Source organism: Molothrus ater, chromosome 25 (genome assembly GCF_012460135.2).
Source record: "Molothrus ater isolate BHLD 08-10-18 breed brown headed cowbird chromosome 25, BPBGC_Mater_1.1, whole genome shotgun sequence".
In the NCBI taxonomy this organism is placed as follows: domain Eukaryota; kingdom Metazoa; phylum Chordata; class Aves; order Passeriformes; family Icteridae; genus Molothrus; species Molothrus ater.
In genome coordinates, this window is record NC_050502.2 from 4,334,405 (window position 1) to 4,359,192 (window position 24,788).

The 24,788-nt window shown below is 46.2% G+C and overlaps 1 protein-coding gene across 3 annotated transcripts; it reads right to left on the reverse strand.

Annotated features, from left to right (window-relative positions):
- Window positions 1-815: 815 nt before the first annotated feature.
- ZC3H11A (zinc finger CCCH-type containing 11A) lies at window positions 816-24,170 on the reverse strand. 3 transcript variants are annotated; one of them, XM_036398352.2, is made up of 18 exons: window positions 24,097-24,170; window positions 20,437-20,489; window positions 17,591-17,774; window positions 15,260-15,379; window positions 13,608-13,731; window positions 12,670-12,867; window positions 12,354-12,470; window positions 10,657-10,737; window positions 10,304-10,414; window positions 9,891-9,953; window positions 9,641-9,742; window positions 8,449-8,514; window positions 6,820-7,314; window positions 5,393-5,466; window positions 4,929-5,247; window positions 3,548-3,699; window positions 3,011-3,075; window positions 816-1,907 (listed from the first exon to the last, which is right to left on the reverse strand). In XM_036398352.2, exons 3-18 carry the CDS (start codon window positions 17,642-17,644, stop codon window positions 1,622-1,624), a joined length of 2,427 nt encoding a protein of 808 aa, XP_036254245.1. In that variant the 5' UTR covers window positions 17,645-17,774; window positions 20,437-20,489; window positions 24,097-24,170; the 3' UTR covers window positions 816-1,621. The 3 variants fall into 3 exon arrangements, with proteins under 3 accessions (XP_036254245.1, XP_036254244.1, XP_036254246.1); XM_036398351.1 differs by having other exon boundaries at window positions 21,678-24,160; XM_036398353.1 differs by having other exon boundaries at window positions 10,660-10,737; window positions 20,437-24,161.
- Window positions 24,171-24,788: the final 618 nt, after the last annotated feature.

A 24,788-nucleotide genomic window follows, 5' to 3' on the forward strand; every position in this document is an offset into this window, starting at 1 on the left:
TCTCCTCCTGTCCCTGTTCCCTGGAATGAGATCCCAAATCCCCCCGGCTGTCCCCTCCTGGCAGGGAGTTGTGCAGAGCCAGAAATTCCCCCTGAGCCTCCTTTGCTCCAGGCTGAGCCCCTGCCCAGCTCCCTCAGGACTCTCCAAACCCTTCCCAGCTCCCTCAGCTCCTCCAAACCTTTCCCATCTCCCTCAAGATTCTCTCCAAACCCTTCCCTGGTTTCCTCAGGTTTCTCCATTCCCTTCCCAGCTCCCTCAGAATTTTTCCAAACCCTTTCCCAGCTCCCTCAAGATTCTCTCCAGGCCCCTCCCAGCTCCTCCAAACCTTTCCCCCTCTCCCTCAAGATTTCTCCAAACCCTTCCCAGCTCCCTTGGGATTCTCCAAACTCTTCCCTGGTGCCCCTCAGCTCCTCCAAACCTTCCCCAGCTCCCTCAGGACTCTCCAAAGCTTTCCCTGGTTCCCTCAAACCTCTCCCATCTCTGTCAAGCTTCTCTCCAAACCCTTCCCTGGTTCCCTCAGGACTCCCCAAACCCTTTCCAGATCTCTCCAAACCCTTCCTTGGTTCCCTCAGCTCCTCAAAACCCTTCCCATCTCCCTCAGGCTTTTTCCAAACCCTTCCCTGTTCCCTCAGGACTCTCCAAAGCTTCCCCTGGCTCCCTCAACTCCTCCAAACTTTTCCCAGCTCCCTCAAGATTCTCTCCAAACCCTTCCCAGTTCCCTCAGGATTTTCCAGCCCCTCATTAATTCCTAATTAACACTCAGCATTCCCCATCTCATTGATGCCATTCCTTAAAAAAACCCCACGGACACCACACAGTGAGCAGCCTACCTTTAATCCCTTAAATAGAATCATACAAATATAAAATGGAAGAATAAAATATTTACAGAAAAACAAAAAAAAACAAATCCCAAAACAAAATGAAAAAAAAAAACCCCACGGGGATTTCACTCAATCCCATCTCCAAAGGGCTGGAAAAGAGGGAGCAGCCAAGGGGGAACATTCCAGGTGTTTGTGTTTTTTCCCCCTCCCAAAATGATCCCAGCTGGATGTAGGAGGTTCATTGCAGGGAGAAATCCTCAGAACCCAGAGGCACTTGAAGCAATGTTCCTTTTCCAGAATCCCAGGAGAAATTTTGCTTTTCCCCATGGAAAAAATCCCCCAGATCATCCCGAGCCAGGCTCACCCTGGCAGGCTTTGGTCCAAAATCCTGCCTCAGATTTTGCCTCTTTTCCCTGAATTCCCCCCAAATGCGAGTCCATCCGTGGCTCCCAGAGTTGACACAGTAACTCCAGGGATTTTTTGGGATTTTCTGTCCAGGAGGGAGCTCTGGAGATGGGATCTGTGGCCCCTCAGGGCGTTCCAAGTGCTCTGTCCTGTCCCGTGGGGGGACAAACTCAGCCCGGAATTTTGGGATAACTGAGAGCAGACTCTGCCTAATCCTAACAATCCAACTGCGCTTCCAGCTGGGGCAGGGTCTCCTCCACAGATCCAACAACATTTACAGGATTTTTGTGGGAGGTGAGGAGAAAATTTTGTTTTTTCAGGGTGTTTTTTTTTTTTTTTGGTGTCGCGTCTTCTTTCCCCATTTTTGTTTTTTTTTTTCCAAAAAACCTCCCCTCTCAGCTGTCAATCATCTCAGACAGTTCCAGCAGGAGATCATCCTCATCCTTGCCTGGATCCAGGTCGATTTCTGCCTCCAGTTTTCCCCCAGAGATCTCCCAGATGAGTTTCTCAAAGTCGTCCTCCACCGAGAGCGCGGCCTTGGCGCCGCCGGCCGAGCTCAGGCGCCGCAGCTTCAGGGGAGCCTCCAGGGAGGAGGAGGAGGAGGATGTGGATGAGGAGGAAGAGCCAGACACCTCTGACTGTGCCAGGGAATCCCCCTGGGTGCCAGGCTGCAGCTCAGGGCTGGGGAGAGCAGAAGGGAGGAGTCAGCGAGGGGGGACCTGAGGGGGAGACTGAGGGTTTGGGTTTGCAGAGGCAGGGGATTGGGGAGGGTGGGGATGGGTTTGGGGAGTGCTGGATTTGGTTTGGGGAGTCCTGGGCTGGGTTTGGGGAGTCCTGGATTGGGTTTGGGGAGTCCTGGATTGGGTTTGGAGAGTCCTGGGCTGGGTTTGGTGGGGGCTGGATTGGGTTTGGGGAGTCCTGGGCTGGGTTTGGGGAGTCCTGGATTGGGTTTGGGGAGTCCTGGGCTGGGTTTGGAGAGTCCTGGATTGGGTTTGGGGAGTCCTGGATTGGGTTTGGGGAGTCCTGGATTGGGTTTGGGGAGTCCTGGATTGGGTTTGGGGAGTCCTGGATTGGGTTTGGGGAGTCCTGGGCTGGGTTTGGGGAGTCCTGGATTGGGTTTGGGGAGTCCTGGATTGGGTTTGGAGAGTCCTGGGCTGGGTTTGGGGAGTCCTGGGCTGGGTTTGGGGAGTCCTGGATCAATTCTGGCAGCTCAGGATCAATTTTGGAGTCTTGGATTGGGTTTGGGGAATCCTGGATTGAGTTTTGGGAGGCTGGGACTGGGTTTGGGGAGTCCTTGATTGGTTTGGGAAGTCCTGGATCAATTTTGGCAGCTCAGGATCAATTTTGGAGTCCTGGATTTGGTTTGGGAGGCTGGGACTGGGTTTGGGGAGCCCTGGATTGGTTTTGGGAAGTTCAGGATCAATTCTGGAGTCATGGATCAGTTTTGGAAAGTCCTGGATAAATTCTGGCAGTTCAGGATTGGTTTTGGGGTCCTGCATCAGTTTTCGGAAGACCTGGATCAATTTTGGGACTCCAGGACCAGTTTTGGGAAGTCCAGGATCAATTTTGGGAGCCCAGGATCAATTCTGGGGAGTGTCCACGTGCAGCATTTGTAGAACCCCAAAGCAGCTCTGCTGCACAGACATTAATTGCAATTAAATGTTCCTCTGTAGGATTTTGGGCCTGATTTCCCTCAAAGCTGGGATTTCCCCTGGTGCCCACCCCACATCCCATCCCTGGGGTCAGGAGGGAAAAGGGAATTTGGGGTTGGGATTTGGGGTTACCTGCTCTGGGAATTCTCCCTCCGAGGGTTGGAGTCCAGGCTGCTGTCCAGAGAAGGGGGAACAACCTGACAATGAGGAGCAGAACAAGTTTTAGGATCTAAAAAATCCCAAATTTTTCCTTTTCTGCTTCACCTGAAGCAGGACACTCCTGAAATAAGGAATCTGGGGTTTTTGAAAAGGAATTTTTGCCTTGGAAAGGATAAAAATCCTTCCCAAATCCCAGCAGGGAACTCAGGAGAACCTGAGAATTTTTAGGATCTAAAAAAATCACAAATTTTAGGAAAATTCTTCCTTTTGTGCTTCACCTGAAGCAGGGCATTCCTGAAATGAGGAATTTCGGTTTTTTAAAGTAATTTTTGCTTTGAAAAGGAGAAAAATCCTTCCCAAATCCCAGCAGGGAATTCTGGAGATGCCTCCAAAGCAGGAATGTGCTGCCCCTGGGATTCCTGGGGTGAAAAGTGCTGGGAGAGCTGGAGAAAATTTCAGTTTTCCAGGGTTTTTTTTTTTTTGGGAATTTGGGGAGATTTGGGGCCTTACCTTGGCTGGGGACTCCTGGGTGTCCCCGCTGGTGGCACTGAGTGGCTTCACTGCCACCACAGCAGGGGGGTGGCCCTCGGGGCCCTTCCTCTTCAGGGGCTGCTTGGGAGGAGCTTTGGCATCCAGGGGCTTCAGGCACACCTTGGATTTGGCTGGGATGGAGAGAAAAGGAGGGAAAACAGGGAAAGAAGGGGGAAAATTCATCTATGAAAGCCCTTCCTTTATCAATCAAACCCCTTCCTTTATCAACCCCTTTATCAATCAAATCCCTTTATCAAATCCCTTTACTCATTAAATCCCTTTATCTATCAAACCCCCTTATCAAGCCCCCAGCTCTGCCTCCCTAAACCCCAACCCAACCCCACACTGAGCATTCCCACAAACCCCGACCCCAAACTGAGCATTCCCACAAACCCCAACCCCACACTGAGCATTCCCACAAACCCCGACCCCAAACTGAGCATTCCCACAAACCCCAACTCCAAACTGAGCATTCCTATGAACCCCAACCCCAAACTGAGCATTCCCACAAACCCCAACCCCACACTGAGCATTCCCACAAACCCCAACCCCAAACTGAGCATTCCCACAAACCCCAACCCCAAACTGAGCATTCCTATGAACCCCAACCCCAAACTGAGCATTCCCACAAACCCCAACCCCAAACTGAGCATTCCCACAAACCCCAACCCCAAACTGAGCATTCCCACAAACCCCAACCCCAAACTGAGCATTCCCATAAACCCCAAACTGAGTTGCCCCACAAACCCCAACCCCAGACTATTCCCACTAATCCCAACCCCACACTGAGCTTTACCATAAACCCCAACCCCAGAACATTCCCATAAATCCCAACTCCTCATAGACCATTCCCACAAACTCCAACCCCAAAACACTCCCAGGAACACCCAACCCCAGAACATTCCCATAAATCCCAACTCCAGATCATTCCCACCAACCCCAACCCCACACAGACCATCCCATAAACCCCAACCCCACACAGAACATTCCCAACCCCACACAGCCCATCCCACAAACCCCAACCCCACACTGAACATTCCTAACCCCACACAAATCATTCCCCTAAATCCCAACCCCACACAGACCATCCCATTAATCCCAACCCCACAGTGAACATTCCCAACCCCACACAGAACATCCCACAAACCCCAACCCCAGACCACTCCCCTAAACACCAACCCCAGACCATTCCCACAAACCCCAAAGCCACACTGAACATTCCCAACCCCACACAGACAATCCCCTAAACCCCAACCCCACACAGATCATTCCCCTAAACCCCAACCCCACAAAGACCACTCCCAACCCCACAAATCCCATCCCACAAACCCCAAACCCCACAAACCCCACACAGCCCCACCTCTGCCTCTCCTCTCGGGCAGCTGAGCTCCCTTTTTCCCCGGCTCCTTCTCTGGGGTTCCCCCTCCATCCTCGGGGGCTTTTCCTCCTCCTCTCCTCCTGCCCAGCTGGGCTGACCCCACAGCAGCCTCAGGGCTCCCTGATCCTGGGGTTTTTTCCTGGTTTTTTTCCTGGTTTTTCTCCTGGTTTTTTTCCTGCTTTTCAGCTGGAACTGCCCCAGCTCCCTGCTGCAGTTTCTCCTCCTGCCGTTGTTTCTGCTGCCGTTTCTCCCACATGATTTCCTCCAGGCTCTTCACCTGAATTCCAGAATTCCCTGAATTCTGACAGGGGGAAAAAAAAAAAAAAAAACAACAAAAAACACCAAGAGGCTTCTTAGGGGAAAAAAATCTAGTGATAAAAACCTATGGAAATGGGAGGAGCTGATCAGAAATGAGAAATTTTTGTTATAAATTTGTCCAGACTCACCTCAGCAGGGGCAGAGCCATTTTTGGGGGAAGGTTTGTTCAGCTCCACAATCATTTTTTCTTCTCTTCCAGGTGCTTTAAACCAAGAAAAAACATCCAAAAATTGGTTTTTTTTTGTTTTCTTGGGGGGGCTGTTTCCCTATTTTTATTGACAGGAAGCAATTCCTGTGGAATTTTCTCTCTCCTTCAGTCCCACCATTGAGCACCATCATCATTACTGTTATTATTACTATAATTATTGCTCAGAAATGGATAAATCCTTCCCAAACAATATTCCAAAGGGGAATGGGATGGATTCCACCATACAAAATCCAGGGCAGAATAAAAAGAGGGAAATTCCCAAGGAGAAGCAGAACTTCCAAATGAAAGCACAATTCCCAAGGAGGAGCAGAACTCGCACAGGGAAGCAGAATTCCCAAAGGGAAGCAGAATTCCCAGGTGGAAAGCACAATTCCCAAAGGGAATCAGTTCCCAAGGAGAAGCAGAACCCCCAGAGGGAAGCAGAACTCCCCAGGGAGAAGCACAATTCCAAAGGAGGAGCAGAATTCCCAGGAGAATCAGAGTTCTCAAAGGAAATCACAATTCCCAAGGAAAAGCACAACTCCCAAAGGGGAGCAGAATTCCCAAAAAGAATCAGAATTCCCAAGAACAATCAGAATTCCTAAGGAAACGCAGAACTCCCAGGGAGGAGCACAATTCCCAGTGGGAGCAGAATTCCTAAGAGGGAGCAGAATTCCCAGGGGGGGAAGCAGAACTCCCAAAGGGAATCAGTTCCCAAGGACAATCAGAACTCCCGAGGACAATCAGAACTCCTGGGGGGGAAGGAGAATTCCCAAAGGGAATCAGTTCCCAAGGAGAAGCAAAATTCCCAAAGGGAATCAGAGTTCCCAAGGACAATCAGAATTCCCAGGTGGAAACCACAATTCCCAGGGGAAGCAGAATTCCCAAGGAGGAGCAGAATTCCCAGGGGGAAACCACAATTCCCAAGGAGGAGAAGAACTCCCCAAGGACAACCAAGGGACAACCAGAACTCCCAAGGGACAACCCCAGCTCCCAAGGCACAACCCCAGCTCCCAGGGCACAACCCCAGCTCCCAAGGAGAAGCAGAACTGGAACTCCCAGAGGGGAAAAGCACAATTCCCAAGGACAATCCCAGCTCCCAAGGGACAATTCCAGCTCCCAAAGGACAATCCCAACTCCCAAGGGACAACCCCAGCTCCCAAGGGACAACCCCAGCTCCCAAGGAGAAGCAGAACTGGAACTCCCAGGGGGGAGAAGCACAATTCCCAAGGACAACCCCAGCTGCCAGGGGACAATGAGAATTCCCAGGGGACAATGAGAATTCCCAGGGGACAATCCCAACTCCCAGGGGACAATCCCAGCTCCCAGGGGACAATCCCAGCTCCCAGGGGCTGGATCCCTGCTCACCCAGGAGCTTGGTGACCCTCAGCAGTTTCCTGCCCCTCGTGGCGGCCTCGGCCTGGCCAGGGCTGCCAGGGACGTTCTCCCCGCTCTGCTGCAGCCTCAGCGCCTTCTCCCTCTTGATCTCCTCCAGGGTTTTGATCCGAACTTCTCCGGCTCCTTTGGCTCTGCCAGGCTCTGCCAGCTGCACCCTGCCTGCCCCAGCTGGAGCAGGAATGTTCTGTTTCCTGGCATCTGCCTCACTTTTGGCCCTGCTGCTGAATTCCTCGGGTTTTTCCTTCTCCTCTCCCAACCTTTTGTGGTTTTTTTCCACCAGGGCTCCCATCAGGGATTTGCTGCGGGCAGCAGGGGAGGGTTTTGCTCCTAAATTTGGATCTTCAGTTTTCCTTCCTTCTCCTGGGATTTTGGCTGGGGGTTCCCCTCTCCTCTGGTTGGCTCTTTCCAAGCGGATTTCCTCCAGGGTTTTCACTCTGATCTCCTCGATGGGCTTGGCAGCTTTGTCTGAGGGCAGAAAAATCCAAGCCAGGAATCAAAGAGAGATCAAGGAGAGGGGGGAAAAGCCTCCAGAATTCCTCCCAGCACTGAGGGAATTTGGGATTGAGGGCTCTCAGTGCTCCTTGGCTTGGAAGGACTCTGAGGATCATCCAGGGACACTTTGCCCTGTCCCAGGTTGCTCCAAACAGGACTGGCACACACCAGGGATGGGGCAGCCAAGGATTCTCTGGGAATGCATCAGGAGTCCTGAAACTGGGATTTTTTATGGAATTCTGGAATGGTTTGGGTTGGAAGATCCTAAGGATCATCCCACTCCCACCCCATGCCCCTTCCCATGGTGCCCCAAACCCCATCCAGCCTTGGGGACTCCAGGGATGGGGCAGCCACGGATTCTCTGGGAATTTGCAGGCTGGGAATGAGTCTGGGGTCCTAAACTGGGATTTTTTATGGAATCCTGGAATGGTTTGGCTTGGAAGATCCTAAAGATCATCCCATTGCCATCCCATGCCCCTTCCCATGGTCCCAGGGTGCCCCAAACCCCACCCAGCCTTGGGGGCTCCCAGGGATGCAGGGGCAGCCATGGGAATCCAGGCAAGGATTTCTTCCCAATATCCCAGGCAAAGCAGCCCAGGGAAGGCTGGAATGGGTTGGGTTGGAAGGGATCATCCAATGCCATGGGCAGGGACACCTCCCACCATCCCAGGGTGTCATTTGATGAATTTTACCCATTTTATCATTTTTATTCACTGTCCAGCCCAGCCTGGGACACTCCCAGGGATGGAGCAGCCACAGCTCCCCTGGGAATTCCATCCCAGCCCCTCTCAGAGAACAATTCCTTCCCAAAATCCCATTTAAACCCCATTGGTCTGACCATTCCCCTCATCCTGTCCCTCCATTCCTTGGGAATACTCCCTCTCCACCTTTCCTGCAGGTTCCCTTCAGGCCACAATGAGATCACCCCAAAATTCCTCCTCTTCAGGCAGGACAATCCCAATTCCCTGAACAAAACTTCTCCCCCTCCTTTGAACCACTTGAATTTGGAAAATCAGATCCTTTAAAATCAGCAATTCAAGGCTGCAAGAAAGTTCTGGGGAAAAACAACAACAACAACAACAAGAATATTTTAAATCTAATTTTTACCTGTCTCAGTGCTGCTCTGTTCAGAGGGCAGCCCCAGCCTCTCCTTCAGGGACTTCAGGACTTGAACTAAAAAACAAAACAGTAAAAAAAAAGTGGCAAAAATCCCAATTTTGGGTGGGAAATGAGAGAGGAGAGCACCTCAGTGGGACTCAGAGTGACCTTGAAACCACAACCAACGTGCAGGAAGAAGCAGGAGAAGAGAGGAGGAACAGAAAATCCCAAAGGGAAAAGCTGGACAGAAAATCCCAAAGGGAAAAGCTGGACAGAAAATCCCAAGCAGAAAATCCAAAGGGAAAAACTGGACAGAAAACCCTAAAGGGAAAGGCTGGACAGAAAACCCCAAAGGGAAAATCCCAAGCAGAAAAACTGGACAGAAAATCCAAAAGAGAGAAGTTGGACAGAAAATCCTAAGCAGAAAACCCCAAAGGGAAAAGCTGGACAGAAAACCCCAAAGGGAAAATCCCAAGCAGAAAAACTGGACAGAAAATCCAAAAGAGAGAAGCTGGACAGAAAATCTCAACCAGAAAATCCTAAGCAGAAAAACTGGACAGAAAAATCCCAAAGGGAAAAGCTGGACAGAAAACCCCAACCAGAAAATCCCAAGCAGAAAAGCTGGACAGAAAATCCCAAAGGGAAAGCTGGACAGAAAGGGAAAAGCTGGACAGAAAACCCCAAAGGGAAAATCCCAAGCAGAAAAACTGGACATAAAATCCAAGAGAGAGAAGCTGGACAGAAAATCCCAAAGGGAAAAGCTGGACAGAAAATCTTAAGCAGAAAACCCCAAAGGGAAAAGCTGGACAGAAAATCCCAAAGGGAAAGGCTGGACAGAAAATCCCAAAGGGAAAGGCTGGACAGAAAATCCCAAAGGGAAAGGCTGGACAGAAAACCCCAAAGGGAAAGGCTGGACAGAAAACCCCAAAGGGAAAGGCTGGACAGAAAACCCCAAAGGGAAAGGCTGGACAGAAAATCCCAAAGGGAAAAGCTGGACAGAAAATCCCAAAGGGAAAAGCTGGACAGAAAACCCCAAAGGGAAAAGCTGGACAGAAAATCCCAAAGGGAAAAGCTGGACAGAAAATCCTAAGCAGAAAACCCCAAAGGGAAAGGCTGGACAGAATCCTCAAGCAGCAAATCCCAAAAGATTTGGGACAGCTGGACAGGAATTCCAGGAGGGAATTCCAGGGGGGTTTGGTACCTGTGCCTCTTTTTGGGGCCTTCTCGGAGTTCTCCTGCAGCTCTGCCTTCCTCCCCAGCCTGTCAGCCACGCTCCTCCTCAGGGGAAGGAAAGTTTTGCCACCTTTCCAAAGACACAAAATGAGAAATTCTTTCAGGATATTCCTCTGCAGGAACCTGACTCCTGCCAGGTGAATTTGGAATGGTTTTGGGGTTTAGGTGCTAACAGAATTTGCTGGTTTTGATGGAAATATTTCACAAAAAGCTCTCACCCATGAGGGTTTTCCTTTTCCCCAGTCTGTCAGGAAGGTTCAGCTGGATCACAGGGTCCTCCCCTGAAACAAAAAAAAAATCATTTTTTGCACCAAAAAATCCCCTTATCCCCCCAAAAAAGCCATTTTCTGGCTGTCAAAGCACAGGAATTAAAGAAGGACTGGGAGGGAAATTGGTTTTAATGATAAAACTTCCTGAATTAATCCCAACCAAACCCAACACCTGCAAAAAATTCCCAACTTTTCCAACACAACCACGAGCTCTAAAATTCAAATCAGGAAAGGCAGCAGTGAATCTCAGGATTATGAGGATAATTCTCCTAATTAACATCTCAGGATTATTAAGATAATTCTCTTAATGATCATTGATTGGATTTAGGGGGTGTGAAAGGGGAATTTTGGGATTTTTTTACCTTCCTTGGAGGAGAGGGTCACAGTTCTCAGCACAGTCCTGACATTTTCCTTCTCTGGCACAGGAATGTTCCGGGCTTGGAGAGGCTCCACAGCCACTCCTGAAGGACCTTCTGCATGGAAAAACAGGGAAAAATCAGAATATTTAGGAATTTTCCTCAGAATTCTAAGCAGGAAAAAACCAGCTGCCACATGCCAGTGTAGCCCCTCTAAAAAAAAAAGGAATTTTGTTCCTGTAGGATCTCCTAATTTGCAAAATGATTAATTAATTCATTGCAAATTATCCAAGGAAAATCAGGATTAAAGCCAAGGATGAACAGAAGGATGAGGAGGGGTTTTAGGGGTATTAACTCACCACCTTGTTTTTTGGCTTTTTCCTTGAGTTTCTTCAGTTTGATCTCTTCCAAGGTTTTGATCCCAAAATTTAAGTTGTCATCTGGAAGCACAGAATAGTTCAGGAAATGGAGGTAAATCCTTCTCAGAGTATTGGGAATAAACCCTCTCACCACTCCCCAGGGGTTAAGAAGCCCCAGAACAGGTGGGGTTTTGGAAAAGTGGCAGCTTCTTCCACCCTCCAAGGGAAAATCCACATTTTAGAGCACAAAGTCATGGAGAGGGATTAAAGATTCCTGAATTCCTTGGATCTGGATTTCCACAATGCCTGAAGGGACTCGTTCAGACATTTCTAAACTCCACTTTAACTCTTTAAATTCCATTTTTACTCTTTGAACTCCTTCAACTCCACTTAAAACTCCCTAAACTCCACTTAAACCCCTCCCAACTCCATTTTAAACCCTCCCAACCCCATTTAAAACTCCTTAACCCCCATTTTAAACCCCTCAAACTCCACTTAAACCCCTCCCAACTCCACTTTAAACCCCTCAAACTCCATTTAAAACTCCTTCAAGTCCACTTAAAACTCCTCAAACCCCACTTTAAACCCCCTCAAACTCCCACCTTAAAACTCCCACCCTAAACTCCACTTAAAACTCCCTAAACTCCACTTAAACCCCTCCCAACTCCATTTTAAACCCTCCCAACCCCATTTAAAACTCCTTTAACCCCATTTAGAACCCCTCAAACTCCACTTTAAACCCCCCTCAACTCCATTTAAAACTCCTCAAATCCATTTAAAACTCCTCAAACCCCACTTCAAACCCCTCAAACCCTACTTTAAACCCCCTCAAACCCCACCTTAAACCCCTCAAACTCCCACCCTAAGCTCCACTTAAAACTCCCCAAACTCCACTTTAAACCCCTCAAACCCCACTTTAAACCCCCTCAAACTCCCACCTTAAAACTCCCACCCTAAACTCCACTTAAAACTCCCTAAACTCCACTTAAACCCCTCCCAACGCCATTTTAAACCCTTTCAACCCCATTTAAAACTCCTTTAACCCCATTTAGAACCCCTCAAACTCCACTTAACCCCCCTCAACTCCACTTTAAACCCCCCTCAACTCCATTTAAAACTCCTCAAACCCCACTTTAAACCCCTTCAAACCCCACCTTAAACCCCCTCAAACTCCCACCCTAAGCTCCACTTAAAACTCCCCAAACTCCACTTTAAACCCCCTCAAACTCCACTTTAAACCCCCTCAAACTCCCACCTTAAAACTCCCACCTTAAACTCCACTTAAAACTCCCTCAAACCCCACTTTAAACCCCTCAAACTCCACTTTAAACCCCTCAAACTCCACTTTAAACCCCCTCAAACCCCACTTTAAACCCCTCAAACCCCACTTTAAACCCCCTCAAACTCCACTTTAAACCCCCTCAAACCCCACTTTAAACCCCTCAAACCCCACTTTAAACCCCCTCAAACTCCCACCTTAAACTCCCACCTTAAACTCCCACCTTAAACTCCCTAAACTCCACTTTAAACCCCTCCCAACTCCACTTTAAACTCCATTTTGCCCCACAAAACCAAACCAGGAGGTTTTTCCCTGCTTAGGTGGGAATGAGCTCCAGGATTCCATTCAGCATCCCTGGGCTCAGGTTTATTTTAGGAATATTTGGTTTTTAACTCCCACACTGCAGCCCTTGCATTACCTGGCTTTGCACTGGGGTTGGATTTCCTGGTGGAAATCACCCTCAGCCCATTGTGGCTCTCTGGGGGTGGAGGCTGCACTGGGGTTTTGGTTTCTTCTCCTTCTTCAGAAAGCTGGTCTGGAAAGGAAAATCAACCCCAAAATGAAATGATTTATGGAGGAGGGTTTTAGCAAAAACGGTTCATTTTTATATTGTTCGATATTTCAACAACAACAACAACAAATTATGATTCTTTTCTGCAGCTTAAACGCCAAATTTGGTGATTTTCATCTCGATTTAAAGCAGAAATGATTGAAATAAACTCAAGATTTCTCACCATCATCATCTTCATCATCATCTGCAGCGTTGATGACCACTGGGGGGTGGGTGGGACTGGGGACATTCTCAGAATTCTCCACTTTCATCACCCCCCTGAGCTGAGGGCAGGGGTTGGACTGAACCGAGAGCTTGTTCTGCTGCAGCTGCACCAACTTCACCTCATCCTCTGCAGCCTCGGGGGGGCTGGGGAGAGTGGCTGCAAGGGAAAAATATCCTAAATTTTTACCCCAAATGGTGTAAATTTGATAACAGAACACTCCTGGATTCAGTTCTGTACTACACACACATAAAGGGATTAAAGGAGAAGGGAAAAGGAAAAATATCCCACATTTTTACCCCAAAAGTTGTAAATTTAATAACAGAACACTCCTGGATTCAGTTCTGTATTTCACACCTATAAAGGGATGAAAGGAAAACAGAAAAGGAAGGGAAAAGGAAAAATATCCCACATTTTTACCCCAAATGGTGTAAATTTGATAACAGAACACTCCTGGATTCAGTTCTGTATTCCCCACATATAAAGGGATCAAAGGAGAAGGGAAAAGGAAGTTGCAAACTCACTTTTGCTGGGGGGAAGGAAGATCACATCCAGGTAATTTTATGGAATATTCCCCATGAATTTTTGGATATTTTGAGGGGAAAAAGAGGTGGAAAACTCACTTTTGCTGGGGGGAAGGAAGAGCCCATCCACATAATTAAATGGATCATTAAGCATTAATTATGGGATATTTTGAGGGAAAAGGAAGTTGAAAATTCACTTTTGCTCAAGGGAAGGAAGATCACATCCAGGTAATTTTAAGGAACATTGAGCATTAATTTTTGGATATTTTGAGGGAAAAGGAGGTGGAAAACTCACTTTTGCTTGGGAGAAGGAAGAGCCCATCCATGTAAATGAATTTTTGGATATTTTGGGGGAAAAGGAAGTTGCAAACTCACTTTTGCTGGGGGGAAGGAAGAGCCCATCCACGTATCTGCCCTTGGTGTGGTGGAAGGCACAGTTGTGCTTCTGGCAGCCCCCAGGCTGGTTCTCCCAGTAACAGGCGATCTCACTGCGCTTTTTCTGGGCAAAAAACCACAAATCCCAGCTCAAAATATGGCTGGGGAAACCACAAATCCCAGCCAAAAATGAGAGACTGGAAAAATGGAATTTAGTTGGATTTTCTTCCCAGCATTCAGCTGGGAAAGGCAGGACACGGTCACAGAGTTTTAAATCAATACAAAATCCAAAAGAATGGGATTATTCACAATACACAATCCAAAAGAATGGGATTATTCACAATACACAATCCAAAAGAATGGGATTATTCACAGGGAAAAATTGCCATTTTCACATTTCAGTTGCTGGTGAAATCCACCTGAATTTATCTTTCACAGCTTTAGCGCCTTCCCATCTTTTTCCTTTTTTTTTTCTCCCTACCCTGGACAATTCCAAGAGCTCAGGATAAAAAATTTGGGAAGAATTTCAGCTCTCAGGAATTCCAAGAGCTCAGGATAAAACATTTAGAGAGAAATTCCAGCTCTCAAGAATTCCAAGAGCTCAGGATAAAAAAATTGGGGAGAATTTTCAGCTCTCAGGAATTCCAAGAGCTCAGGGCAAAAATCTAAGGAAAATTCCAGCTCTCAAGAATTCCAAGAGCTCAGGATAAAAAATTTTGGGAGAATTTCAAAGAGCTCAGGATAAAAAATTTAGAAAGAATTCCAAGAGCTCAGGATAAAAAAAAATGGGAAGAATTTCAGCACTCAGGAATTCCAAGAGCTCAGGATAAAAAATTTGGGAAGAATTTCAGCTCTCAGCAATTCCAAGAGCTCAGAATAAAAACCCTGACTTGGTGAGAGCTCAGGATAAAAAATTGGGGAGAAATTCCAGCTCTCAAGAATTCCAAGAGCTCAGGATAAAAAATTAGGGAGAAATTCCAGCTCCCAGGAATTCCAAGAGCTCAGGATAAAAAAATTCAGGAAGAATTCCAAGAGCTCAGGGGAAAATTCCAGCTCTCAAGAATTCCAAGAGCTCAGGATAAAAAATTTGGGAAGAAATTCCAGCTCCCAGGAATTCCAAGAGCTCAGCATAAAAAAATTCAGGAAGAATTCCAAGAGCTCAGGGGAAAATTCCAACTCTCAAGAATTCCAAGAGCTCAGGATAAAAAAATTAGGGAGAAATTCCAGTTTCCAGGAATTCCAAAGAGCTCAGGATAAAAAAAAAATTGAGGAGAAATTCCAGCTCTCAAGAATTCCAAGAGCTCAGGGGAAAATTCCAACTCTCAAGGATTCCAAGAGCTCAGGATAAAAAATTGGAGGAGAAATTCCAGTTTCCAGGAATTCCAAGAGCTCAGGATAAAAAATTTGAGGAGAAATTCCAGTTTCCAGGAATTTGTTTCCCACCACATTAAAAGAGTGGAATCTGGGAAAAATGTAGGGAATAACATCATTGAACACAAACATTTCCTGCTGAGAAATACCTTAAAAATCGATTTTTTTTCTTCCTTCCTGGTAACAAAATCCCTGGAATTTTTTTGCTGGGAAAGTCCATTTATCCCCCAAATGTCTGGGATGATTTTGGGGTGTTTGGGGGGGTTTTTGGGGGTACTCACATCGATTTCCATGTGCCTGAACCTGCAGACATTCCTGAAGCACCGGCCCTCCTGCCACAGGGTGCAGACGGTCTCACTGCCCAGGGCGGCCTCACAGTGCCGGAAGGAGCAGGAATCGCCCTGGAACCCCAGAAATCAGCAAAAAAATGGGATTAAATCCCCAGAAATCAGCAAAAAATGGGATTAAAGAATAGCAATATCCCTGAAATCCCCAGAAATCAGCAAAAAAAATGGGATTAAAAACGGGAATCTCCCTGAAATCCCCAGAAATCAGCAAAATAAATGGGATTAAGGAACAGGAATCTCCCTGGAATCACCAGAAATAAACAGGAATCTTCCTGAAATGCCAGAAATCAGCAAAAAATGGGATTAAATCCCCAGAAATCAGCAAAAAAAATGGGATTAAGGAACAGGAATCGCCCTGGAATGCCAGAAATCAGCAAAAAAAAAAAAATGGGATTAAGGAACAGGAATCTCCCTGAAATCCCCAGAAATCAGCAAAAAAATGGGGTTAAAAACGGGAATCGCCCTGAAATCACCAGAAATCAGCAAAAAAATGGGATTAAGGTACAGGAATCTCCCTGGAATGCCAGAAATCAGCAAAAAATGGGGTTAAGGAAGAGGAATCTCCCTGAAATCTCCAGAAATCAGCAAAAAATGGGGTTAAAAACGGGAATCTCCCTGAAATCCCCAAAAATCAGCAAAAAAAAGGGATTAAATCCCCAGAAATCAGCAAAAAATGGGATTAAAGAATAGCAATATCCCTGAAATCCCCAGAAATCAGCAAAAAAAATGGGGTTAAGGAACAGGAATCTTCCTGAAATCCCCAGAAATAAACAGGAATCTCCCTGAAATCCCCAGAAATCAGCAAAAAAATGGGATTAAGGAACAGGAATCGCCCTGGAATCCCAGAAATCAGCAAAAAAAATGGGGTTAAAAACGGGAATCTCTCTGAAATCCCAGAAATCAGCAAAAAATGGGGTTAAAGAATAGTAATGTCCCTGAAATCCCAGAAATCAGCAAAAAAAATGGGATTAAGGAACAGGAATCTCCCTGAAATCTCCAGAAATCAGCAAAAAATAGGACTGAAAACAGAAGGGATTAATGAACAGGAATCTCCCTGAAATTCCCAGAAATCAGCAAAAAATGGGATTAAATCCCCAGAAATCAGCAAAAAATGGGATTAAGGTACAGGAATCTCCCTGAAATCCCCAGAAATCAGCAAAAAATGGGGGGAAACCACTCCGTTTTAAAGGAGAAATGAGTTTGAGAAGGAGATGGGAAAAGGACCTGGGATGGGAGAAGGACAGAGCTTAAAACAATGGGATGGGAAAAGCAGAAAGGTTAAAAACAAAAGGGTTGGAAAGGGAAATTACCCAGGTTAAAAAAACTCAGATTTCAGAACTGGGAGTGTAACAATGAATCAATAATCAATAATGAATTAATTAATGAGTGAATTAATGAAGAGGAATCGATTTCCTCCCTCTCCCAGTCCCTGCTCAGAGCCCAGGCAGGGAATGACGAATTTTAGAGGGAATTGGATCTGAATGAAAATCACACAGTTAAAAATGGGATGGGAAGGGAAAACTCACAGGTTAAAAAAATGGGATGGGAAAAGAACATGGGTTAAAAAATGGGATGGGAAAAGAACATGGGTTAAAAATGGGATGGGAAAAGCAGAAAGGTTAAAAAAATGGGATGGGAAAAGCAGAAAGGTTAAAAAAATGGGATGGGAAAAGGACAGGGTTAAAATGGGATGGGAAAAGGACAGGGTTAAAAATGGGATGGGAAAAGGACAGGGTTAAAATGGGATGGGAAAAGGACAGGGTTAAAATGGGATGGGAAAAGGACAGGGTTAAAATGGGATGGGAAAAGGACACAGGTTAAAATGGGATGGGAAAAGGACAGGGTTAAAATGGGATGGGAAAAGGACAGGGTTAAAAATGGGATGGGAAAAGGACACAGGTTAAAAATGGGATGGAAAGGAAAAGCACACCGGGTAAAAGCAATGGGTTGGAAAAGGACAGGGTTAAAAATGGGATGGGAAAAGGACAGGGGTTAAAAATGGGATGGGAAAAGGACAGGGTTAAAAATGGGATGGGAAAAGGACAGGGTTAAAAATGGGATGGGAAAAGGACAGGGTTAAAAATGGGATGGGAAAAGGACACGGGTTAAAAAATAAATGGGTTGGAAAGGGAAACAAAAATCCAGATTTCAGCAGTGGGAGCTGCACAAGGACTCCATAATCAGCATTAATTAATTAACTAATGAATGAATGAATGAAGGGGAATCCCCCCCGTCGCAGGCCCTGCAAGGGGACCCTGCACTCACCTTGGTGCAGGTGGAGTAGAAGTAGAAGTAGCAGTCCTGGCCCTGGCTGGCCATGCTGAGGGGATCCCCACGCGCTGCTCGGCCTTTGCTCCTCCCAGGGCTCTCCCTCCTCCGGCCTGGGCACAATCGGCTTCCCAAAGGCTTCTCCTGCCTTAGCTCTGACAGCTGCTTTTTAAAAGTAACCCTGGAGAATAAAAATTGGGCTTTTTAGAGTTGGTTCCTGTGGATTGATTTGGTTTTGGAAGGAGGGAGTGAGTTGAAATCAGCTAGGCAGAAAAATGAAGCGGAATTTGTTGAAATTCTGGGTTTTTTTTAACAGATTTTTAGGCAGATTTGGCCAAAACTGCAGCATAAATTGTAATTTGTGACCTTAATAAGAGTTCTGGGTCTTGAGGTAGAGAAAAATTGTGTGTGACCCAAAAAATTAGGGGGTGACCCAAAAGAGAGGCACTTCTTCAAAACCTGGGTGTAATTTGGAGTTGGCAATGATACAGGAATGGTTTAATAATAAAGCTAATAAATATTTATTATTATTATTATTATTATTATTATTATTATTATTATTATTATTATTATTATTATTATTATTATTATTATTATTATTATTATTACCACCATTATTGTTATTATTATTGTTATTGTTATTATTATTATTGTTATTGTTGTTATTATTATTGTTATTGCCATTATTATTATTACTATTATTATTATTATTATTATTATTATTATTATTATTATTATTATTATTATTATTATTATTATTTTGTATTATTTCAATATTACACTATTAATCCCAATCCCAGGGGGAATTTCCCCAAATCCCATTCCCCAACCCCACGGGGATTTTTTTTCCCCTGATCCCAGAGGATTTTCCCCCTAATCCCAGGGACATTTCCCCCCATGCCCAGGGCACTTTTCCCTCTATCCCAGGGGATTTTCCCCAAATTCAGGGGATTTTTCCCTGATCCCAGAGGATTTTCCCCCAAATCCCAGGAGGATTTTTCGTTAATCCCATGGGATTTCCCCCAGTCCTATCCCCTGATTCCAGGGCATTTTTTTCCCTCAATCCCAGGGGGATTCTTCCCTCAATCTCAGAGGATTTTCCCCCAAATCCCAGGAGGATTTTTCTCCCCAAATCCCAGGAGGATTTTCCCCCAATTCCAGGGGATTTTTTCCCTGATTTTTCCCCTTGATCCCATGGCATTTTCCCTCCAATTCCAGAGGATTTTTCCCTGATTTTCTCCCTGATTCCAGAGCATTTTTTCCCTTAAACCAGGGGCATTTTCCCCCCAATCCCATTTCCCAATCCTGGGGGATTTTTCCCTGATCCCAGGAGGATTTTTTCCCCCCATCCCCAGGCACTTTTCCCCCAATCCCAGGAGATATTTTCCTCATTTTCCCCCAATCCCAGGGCATTTTTCCCTGATTTTCCCCCAATCCCAGGGCATTTTCCCCCTGATTTTCCCCCAATCCCAGGGCATTTTTCCCCTGATTTTCCCCTCAATCTCAGGGTATTTTCTCCCCGATTTTCCCCCAATCCCAGGGCATTTTTTCCCTGATTTTCCCCCCAAACCCAGGGCATTTTCCCCCTGATTTTCCCCCAGTCTCAGGGCATTTTTTCCCTGACTTCCCCCTCAATCTTAGGGCATTTTCCCCCAATCTCAGGGCATTTTTTCCCTGATTTTTCCCCCAATCCCAGGGCATTTTTCCCCTGATTTTCCCCTCAATCCCAGGGCATTTTTTCCCTGATTTCCCCCAATCCCAGGGCATTTTTCCCCTGATTTTCCCCTCAGTCTCAGGGCATTTTCCCCCAATCCCAGTGCATTTCCCCCCTGATTTTCCCCTCAATCCCAGGGCATTTTTTCCCTGATTTCCCCCAATCCCAGGGCATTTTTCCCCTGATTTTCCCCTCAGTCTCAGGGCATTTTCCCCCAATCCCAGTGCATTTCCCCCCTGATTTTCCCCTCAATCCCAGGGCATTTTTTCCCTGATTTTCCCTCAATCCCAGGGCATTTTTTCCCTGATTTTCCCCTCAATCTTAGGGCATTTTCCCCCCAATCCCAGGGCATTTTTTCCCCGATTTTTCCCCCAATCCCAGGGCATTTTTCCCCTGATTTTTCCCCCAATCCCAGGGCATTTTTTCCCTGATTTTCCCCTCAATCTCAGGGCATTTTTCTCCCGATATTTTCCCCAATCCCAGGGTATTTTTTCCCCAATTTTTCCCCCAATCTCAGGGCATTTTCCCCTGATTTTCCCTCAAACTCAGGGCATTTTTCCCCCAATCCCAGTGCATTTTTCCCCTGATATTTCCCCCAATCTCAGGGCATTTTCCCCCAATTTTCCCTCAAACTCAGGGCATTTTTCCCCCAATCCCAGGGCATTTTTCCCCTGATTTTTCCCTCAAACTCAGGGCATTTTTCCCCTGATTTTTCCCTCAATCCCAGTGCATTTTTTCCCCGATTTTTCCCCCAATCCCAGGGCATTTTTTCCCTGATTTTTCCCCCAATCCCAGGGCATTTTTCCCCTGATTTTCCCCTCAGTCTCAGGGCATTTTCCCCCCAATCCCAGTGCATTTTTTCCCCGATTTTTCCCCCAATCCCAGGGGATTTTTTCCCTAATTTCCCCCTCAATCTTAGGGCATTTTTCCCCCAATCCCAGTGCATTTTTTCCCCGATTTTTCCCCCAATCCCAGGGCATTTTTCCCTGATTTTCCCCCCAATCCCAGGGCATTTTTTCCCCGATTTTTCCCCCAATCCCAGGGCATTTTTCCCCGATTTTTCCCCCAATCCCAGGGCATTTTTTCCCTGATTTCCCCTCAGCCTCAGGGCATTCTGGAGCTCACCCACCTGGCCACGTTGAGCACAGGCTTTGATCTTCCCAGCCATGCAGTTCCCCTCTCCTGTAGGCCGAAGGAGTCCGTGAATGAATAACAAAGGGGCAGAAAGAATTTTTGAATTTTGCCTTTTTTTGTTTTGGTTTTTTTTTTTTTTTTTTTTTTTTGGTTTTTTTTTTTTTTGGGTTTTTTCCTCCTGACAATTCCAAGGGAACCTCTCAGCCAACAATTCCAAACTCTGAGGTGCTCTCAGAACAATCTGACAACTAATGGAGGAATTGAGTCCATTGCAAATCTGGCACACTGGAGACAGCCAGGGATATTTTAGCTCTTCCAATAAAAAAAAAAGAAAAATCATAAAAAAAAAACAACAAAAAAATTTATTAAAAAAAAAAAAACCCCAGCGCCTTTTTGGTATTTTTGAAAGATGAACTCAGGATTCAAAGTGGCTGCAAAAAAAATGAGGCTCCATCTTCCATAGCTGGGGAAATTTCTAATTTTTTTTTTTTTAATTTTTTTTTTAATTATTTAATTCAGTAAGTTGCAATTTCGGGTCTTCTGAGATTTCTTCACCTATTAAGAAAACACAAAAACCTTCCCCCGTATTTATGACCTGTACAACAATAAGAACAACAAAAAAAACCCCCAAATTTGTGTGTATAAACCCAGAAATGTGCTTATACACACCCCAAAGCAGGCAGGGACAGCAGGACAAGGAGAAAAGCAGCAAAAAAATCAGGAATTCTGGCCCATCAAAGTCTCACTGGGGGAAAAATGCGATTTTATGGGGGGGTTTGGATGAGGGGAGGGTGCTGAGAGGGGGTTTGGGGACATGGGGACAGCACAGGGACAAACTCATCCATCCCCATCCCGCAGCCAAGGAATTGGTCGGGAATTTGGGGTTTCCCATCAAATTTCCCAATTTTCCCATTTGTGCTGTTCCCTAATCATTCATGCATCATTAGCTCCAATTCAGCAGCTGATTGGGGTTTGGGAGCCACCCAAAATTGAGGTTTTATTCAGCCTTTGTTGCAGGTGAATCCCACTTTTCTTTTGGATATTCTTCTAAAAATTCTGATTTTTAGGGTTCTTTTCCGCACAACCTCGCAACCAAACCGGCTCAAAACCAAATAAAAATCAATTTTACCCCCCTGACATTTCTGTGCAAAGGATTTCTGACTCTTTGGGGAGGACAAAATTCAATGAAATTGTTCTGTACAGCTTAAGAAGAAACACTTGGAACCTTTTACTCACACAAAGGAAATTTTGTGAATTTTCCAGGATTTTTTTTTTTTTTTTGCCAGGGAATTTTCTTAAATCTAAAATTAAAATAAAGAGAGGAAAAGTTGGGTTCTCATATTAATTATTGTGGGTTTTTTTCTTTTTTTTGTCTGCTTGACAAAGGGAATAAAAATAAAACAGTGCAGGGTTCCCTCCTGTTCTTCCATCTCCACAGGGTTAAATTCACTTTTGGAGCTTCAAAATCTGATGGATTTTCCAGGGAATTTACTCCTAAAAACTCCTGGAGCTCCTCCTGGTGGAAGTTCAAGTTTTCCCAAGGTGTTTTCCCCAATGCTCTTGGGAGTTAAAAATCAAATTATTTCAAGCCTGAATTCTTCTGTTTGCTGAAATCCTGGGAGTGAGGGGTGAGAAAAGCAGAATTCCAGCCCAAAGCTGGAGGAATTCCCAGTCTGGAAGGCGGAATTTCCTTTCCTCGGGTATTTTCCACACCTAAAAATGCAACATTTCTACATCCACCACCCTGGGGGGGAGAGAAAATCCCTTCAGATTGAATTGTTTTAGAAAATAAATCTTTTTTTTTTGGCCTTCCACGTTTTTCCATATTTCAGTTCACAGTCTGAATCTTGTTTAAAGAATTGGAATAAAACCTTGAAAAAATAAACAAAACAACAGGAAAAGAATCAACCAAACCTCCCCCCAAAAACCCCTCCAAGGTCTAAAAACTTCATTAAGGTGATTTAATTATGAAAAAGGTTCATTAAAATCCATTTTTTGTCGAATTTTAAACTGGTGTCAAATTCAAAAAAAATCAGAATAAAAATGAGTAACTCTGGTGCACTCAGCAGGTCTTGAATGAATTCAAGTTAATGAGAATTTGAATTTTTGTCCAGAATTCATGAAAATGTTCATGAAATCCATGACAATTTTTTTGCAGTAATTTTTTTTTTTTTTAACCAATTATATATAAAAAACCAAATCAAAAATGCAGCAGCTGAGGGTCAGCAAAAACCAAGCTAAAAAACCAACACAACTTTTCTATTTGTAAAGGGAAAATAAAGAAGTTTTCCTGCACCTCCCTGTGAGGAATTCTTGGATTTCAAACCCTCAAATTCCTCTGGAAAAATTTCTCCTGCTGCTTCATTTGTCCCTTGAATTCCTTTGATGATTCACTTCCTGTTTATCAGGTGACAAAGAAGGAAAAGCACCAAGAATTCCACATTTTAACCCCTTTTTTGGCCTTTTTTTAGCCATTTTTTCGCTCTCCTCCAGCTTTTCCTCCTCAGGAATCAACCCCAAACCAAGGGAAGCTGCTCTATCTACTCTTGAATAAAACAGCAATAATTAAAGCAAATTTATTTTAATTTTTTGTACTTCTGAGCTCAACCTCAAGGCCTGGCAGCAATTCCCTATGACAATTCCTCCCCCTCACGGGAATCTTTTCTTAAATTCAAAAAAAAGTCGATTTTCCCAAAAAGATTTGATTTTTCACCTTGGAAAAATGTCATTAGAGCTGGGAAACGACACCACCAGGAAGTTTTACCTGGAAAACTCCTCCTGCTCTGCTTCAGCTGTGCCCAAATTCAACCCCAAAATCCTTTATTCCCCAGGAAATTCCCTTTTCTTTATTTCTATTTTTTACAGCCAAATAAAGCCGGGTTTTATTTAGGAAATGCCACCCTGAGTGCAATTCTGGGAATAACCTGGAGGCTTTGATCCCTTCAACAACAACAACAACAAATTTGCTTTTTGGCGTTTCCATAACAAAAATCGACGTCAGAAAGCCGAACCTTTAAAAAAACAAGAAAAACACCCCAAAAATTCACAGAACCGCGTTGTTTTAACAACCTCCGGGAGGAATAACTCAAAAAAAACCAAGGAAAAAACACCAAAAATTCACGGATTCGCGTTGTTTTTAACAACCTCCGGGAGGAATTCAGCCCGGCTGCATCCAGAGTTACTCAGCTCCTGAAGTTCCTTTAGGGAATGAGGTGACTACGTTAGAAATGGCCCTCAGACGCGTTGCTACAACAGGAAAAAAGGAGTTTTGAAGTGAAAATGAGGAGATTCCGAAAATACCTGGGCTGGGATCGCCAGTTTGGAGAGGGGACGAGCGCCAAGGAAAGGCCTCGGGCCTACCCCGGGCACGCAGCTCCCCTTCCCCAAAACCCCGGGGGAGCAAGCCCACCTCACGTTGCCTTTATTCCCACATAATCCCGGTTTTATTCCCACCTAATCCCAGCTTTATTCCCCCCTAATTCCACCTCGCCCTTCAGCGTTCTCCTCCCGCTGTGGGGACAGCGCGGGGGCCGCGCGGCTTTGCGGAGGAGCCGGGGTTGAGCCAGCACCACCCTTCGCCTGTTCCTCCCCATCTCCCACCAGCCGCCGCGGAGGCTCCGAAGCGCTCTATTTACGGTCGCTCAGGGAGTTTTACCGAGCCCCCGGGGGCCGCCGTGTCGCTGTCGCCGCGCTCCGCCGGGGCCGCCGCCGCTGCCGTGTCCCCGGTGCCCGGCTCAAAGATGGCGCCCGGCGCGCGCGCAGCCTCAGCGCGCCCGCGGCCAAGATGGCGGCAGGAAGAGGCTTCACCCGCCCGACAGGAAGAGAGGGGGTCTGAGGGGGAATGGGGGTGGATTTTGCTGGTTTTAGGCTTCCCCGCACTTCAAAACTCCTTCAAAAAGAGGATAAAGATTTTTTTATTAAGAAAACAGGGCCGTGTTTCTCCATCCTGCCGCGATCCGTCGTCACCGCCGCCGTGTCCCGGTGCCCGGCTCAAAGATGGCGCCTTCTGCAAAGATGGCGGCCGGAAGTGGCTTCACCCGCGCGACAGGAAGGGGGGGGTCTGAGGGGGAACAGAGGTGGATTTTGCCGTTTGTTGGCTTCCCCGCGCTTCAAAAAGCCTCAAAAAGAGGAAAAATTTTTTCTTAATGAAGCGAACAGGGCCGTGTTTCTCCATCATGCCAAGATCCGCCGGGGCCACCGCCGTGTCCCGGTGCCTGGCTCAAGGATGGCGCCCGCTGCCAAGATGGCGGCCGGAAGTGGCTTCACCCGCTCGACGGGAAGGGAGACGGCGGGCGGGCGCCTGAGGCGGAGCGGGAGTGGATTTTGTTGGGCTTTTTGGCTTCCCCG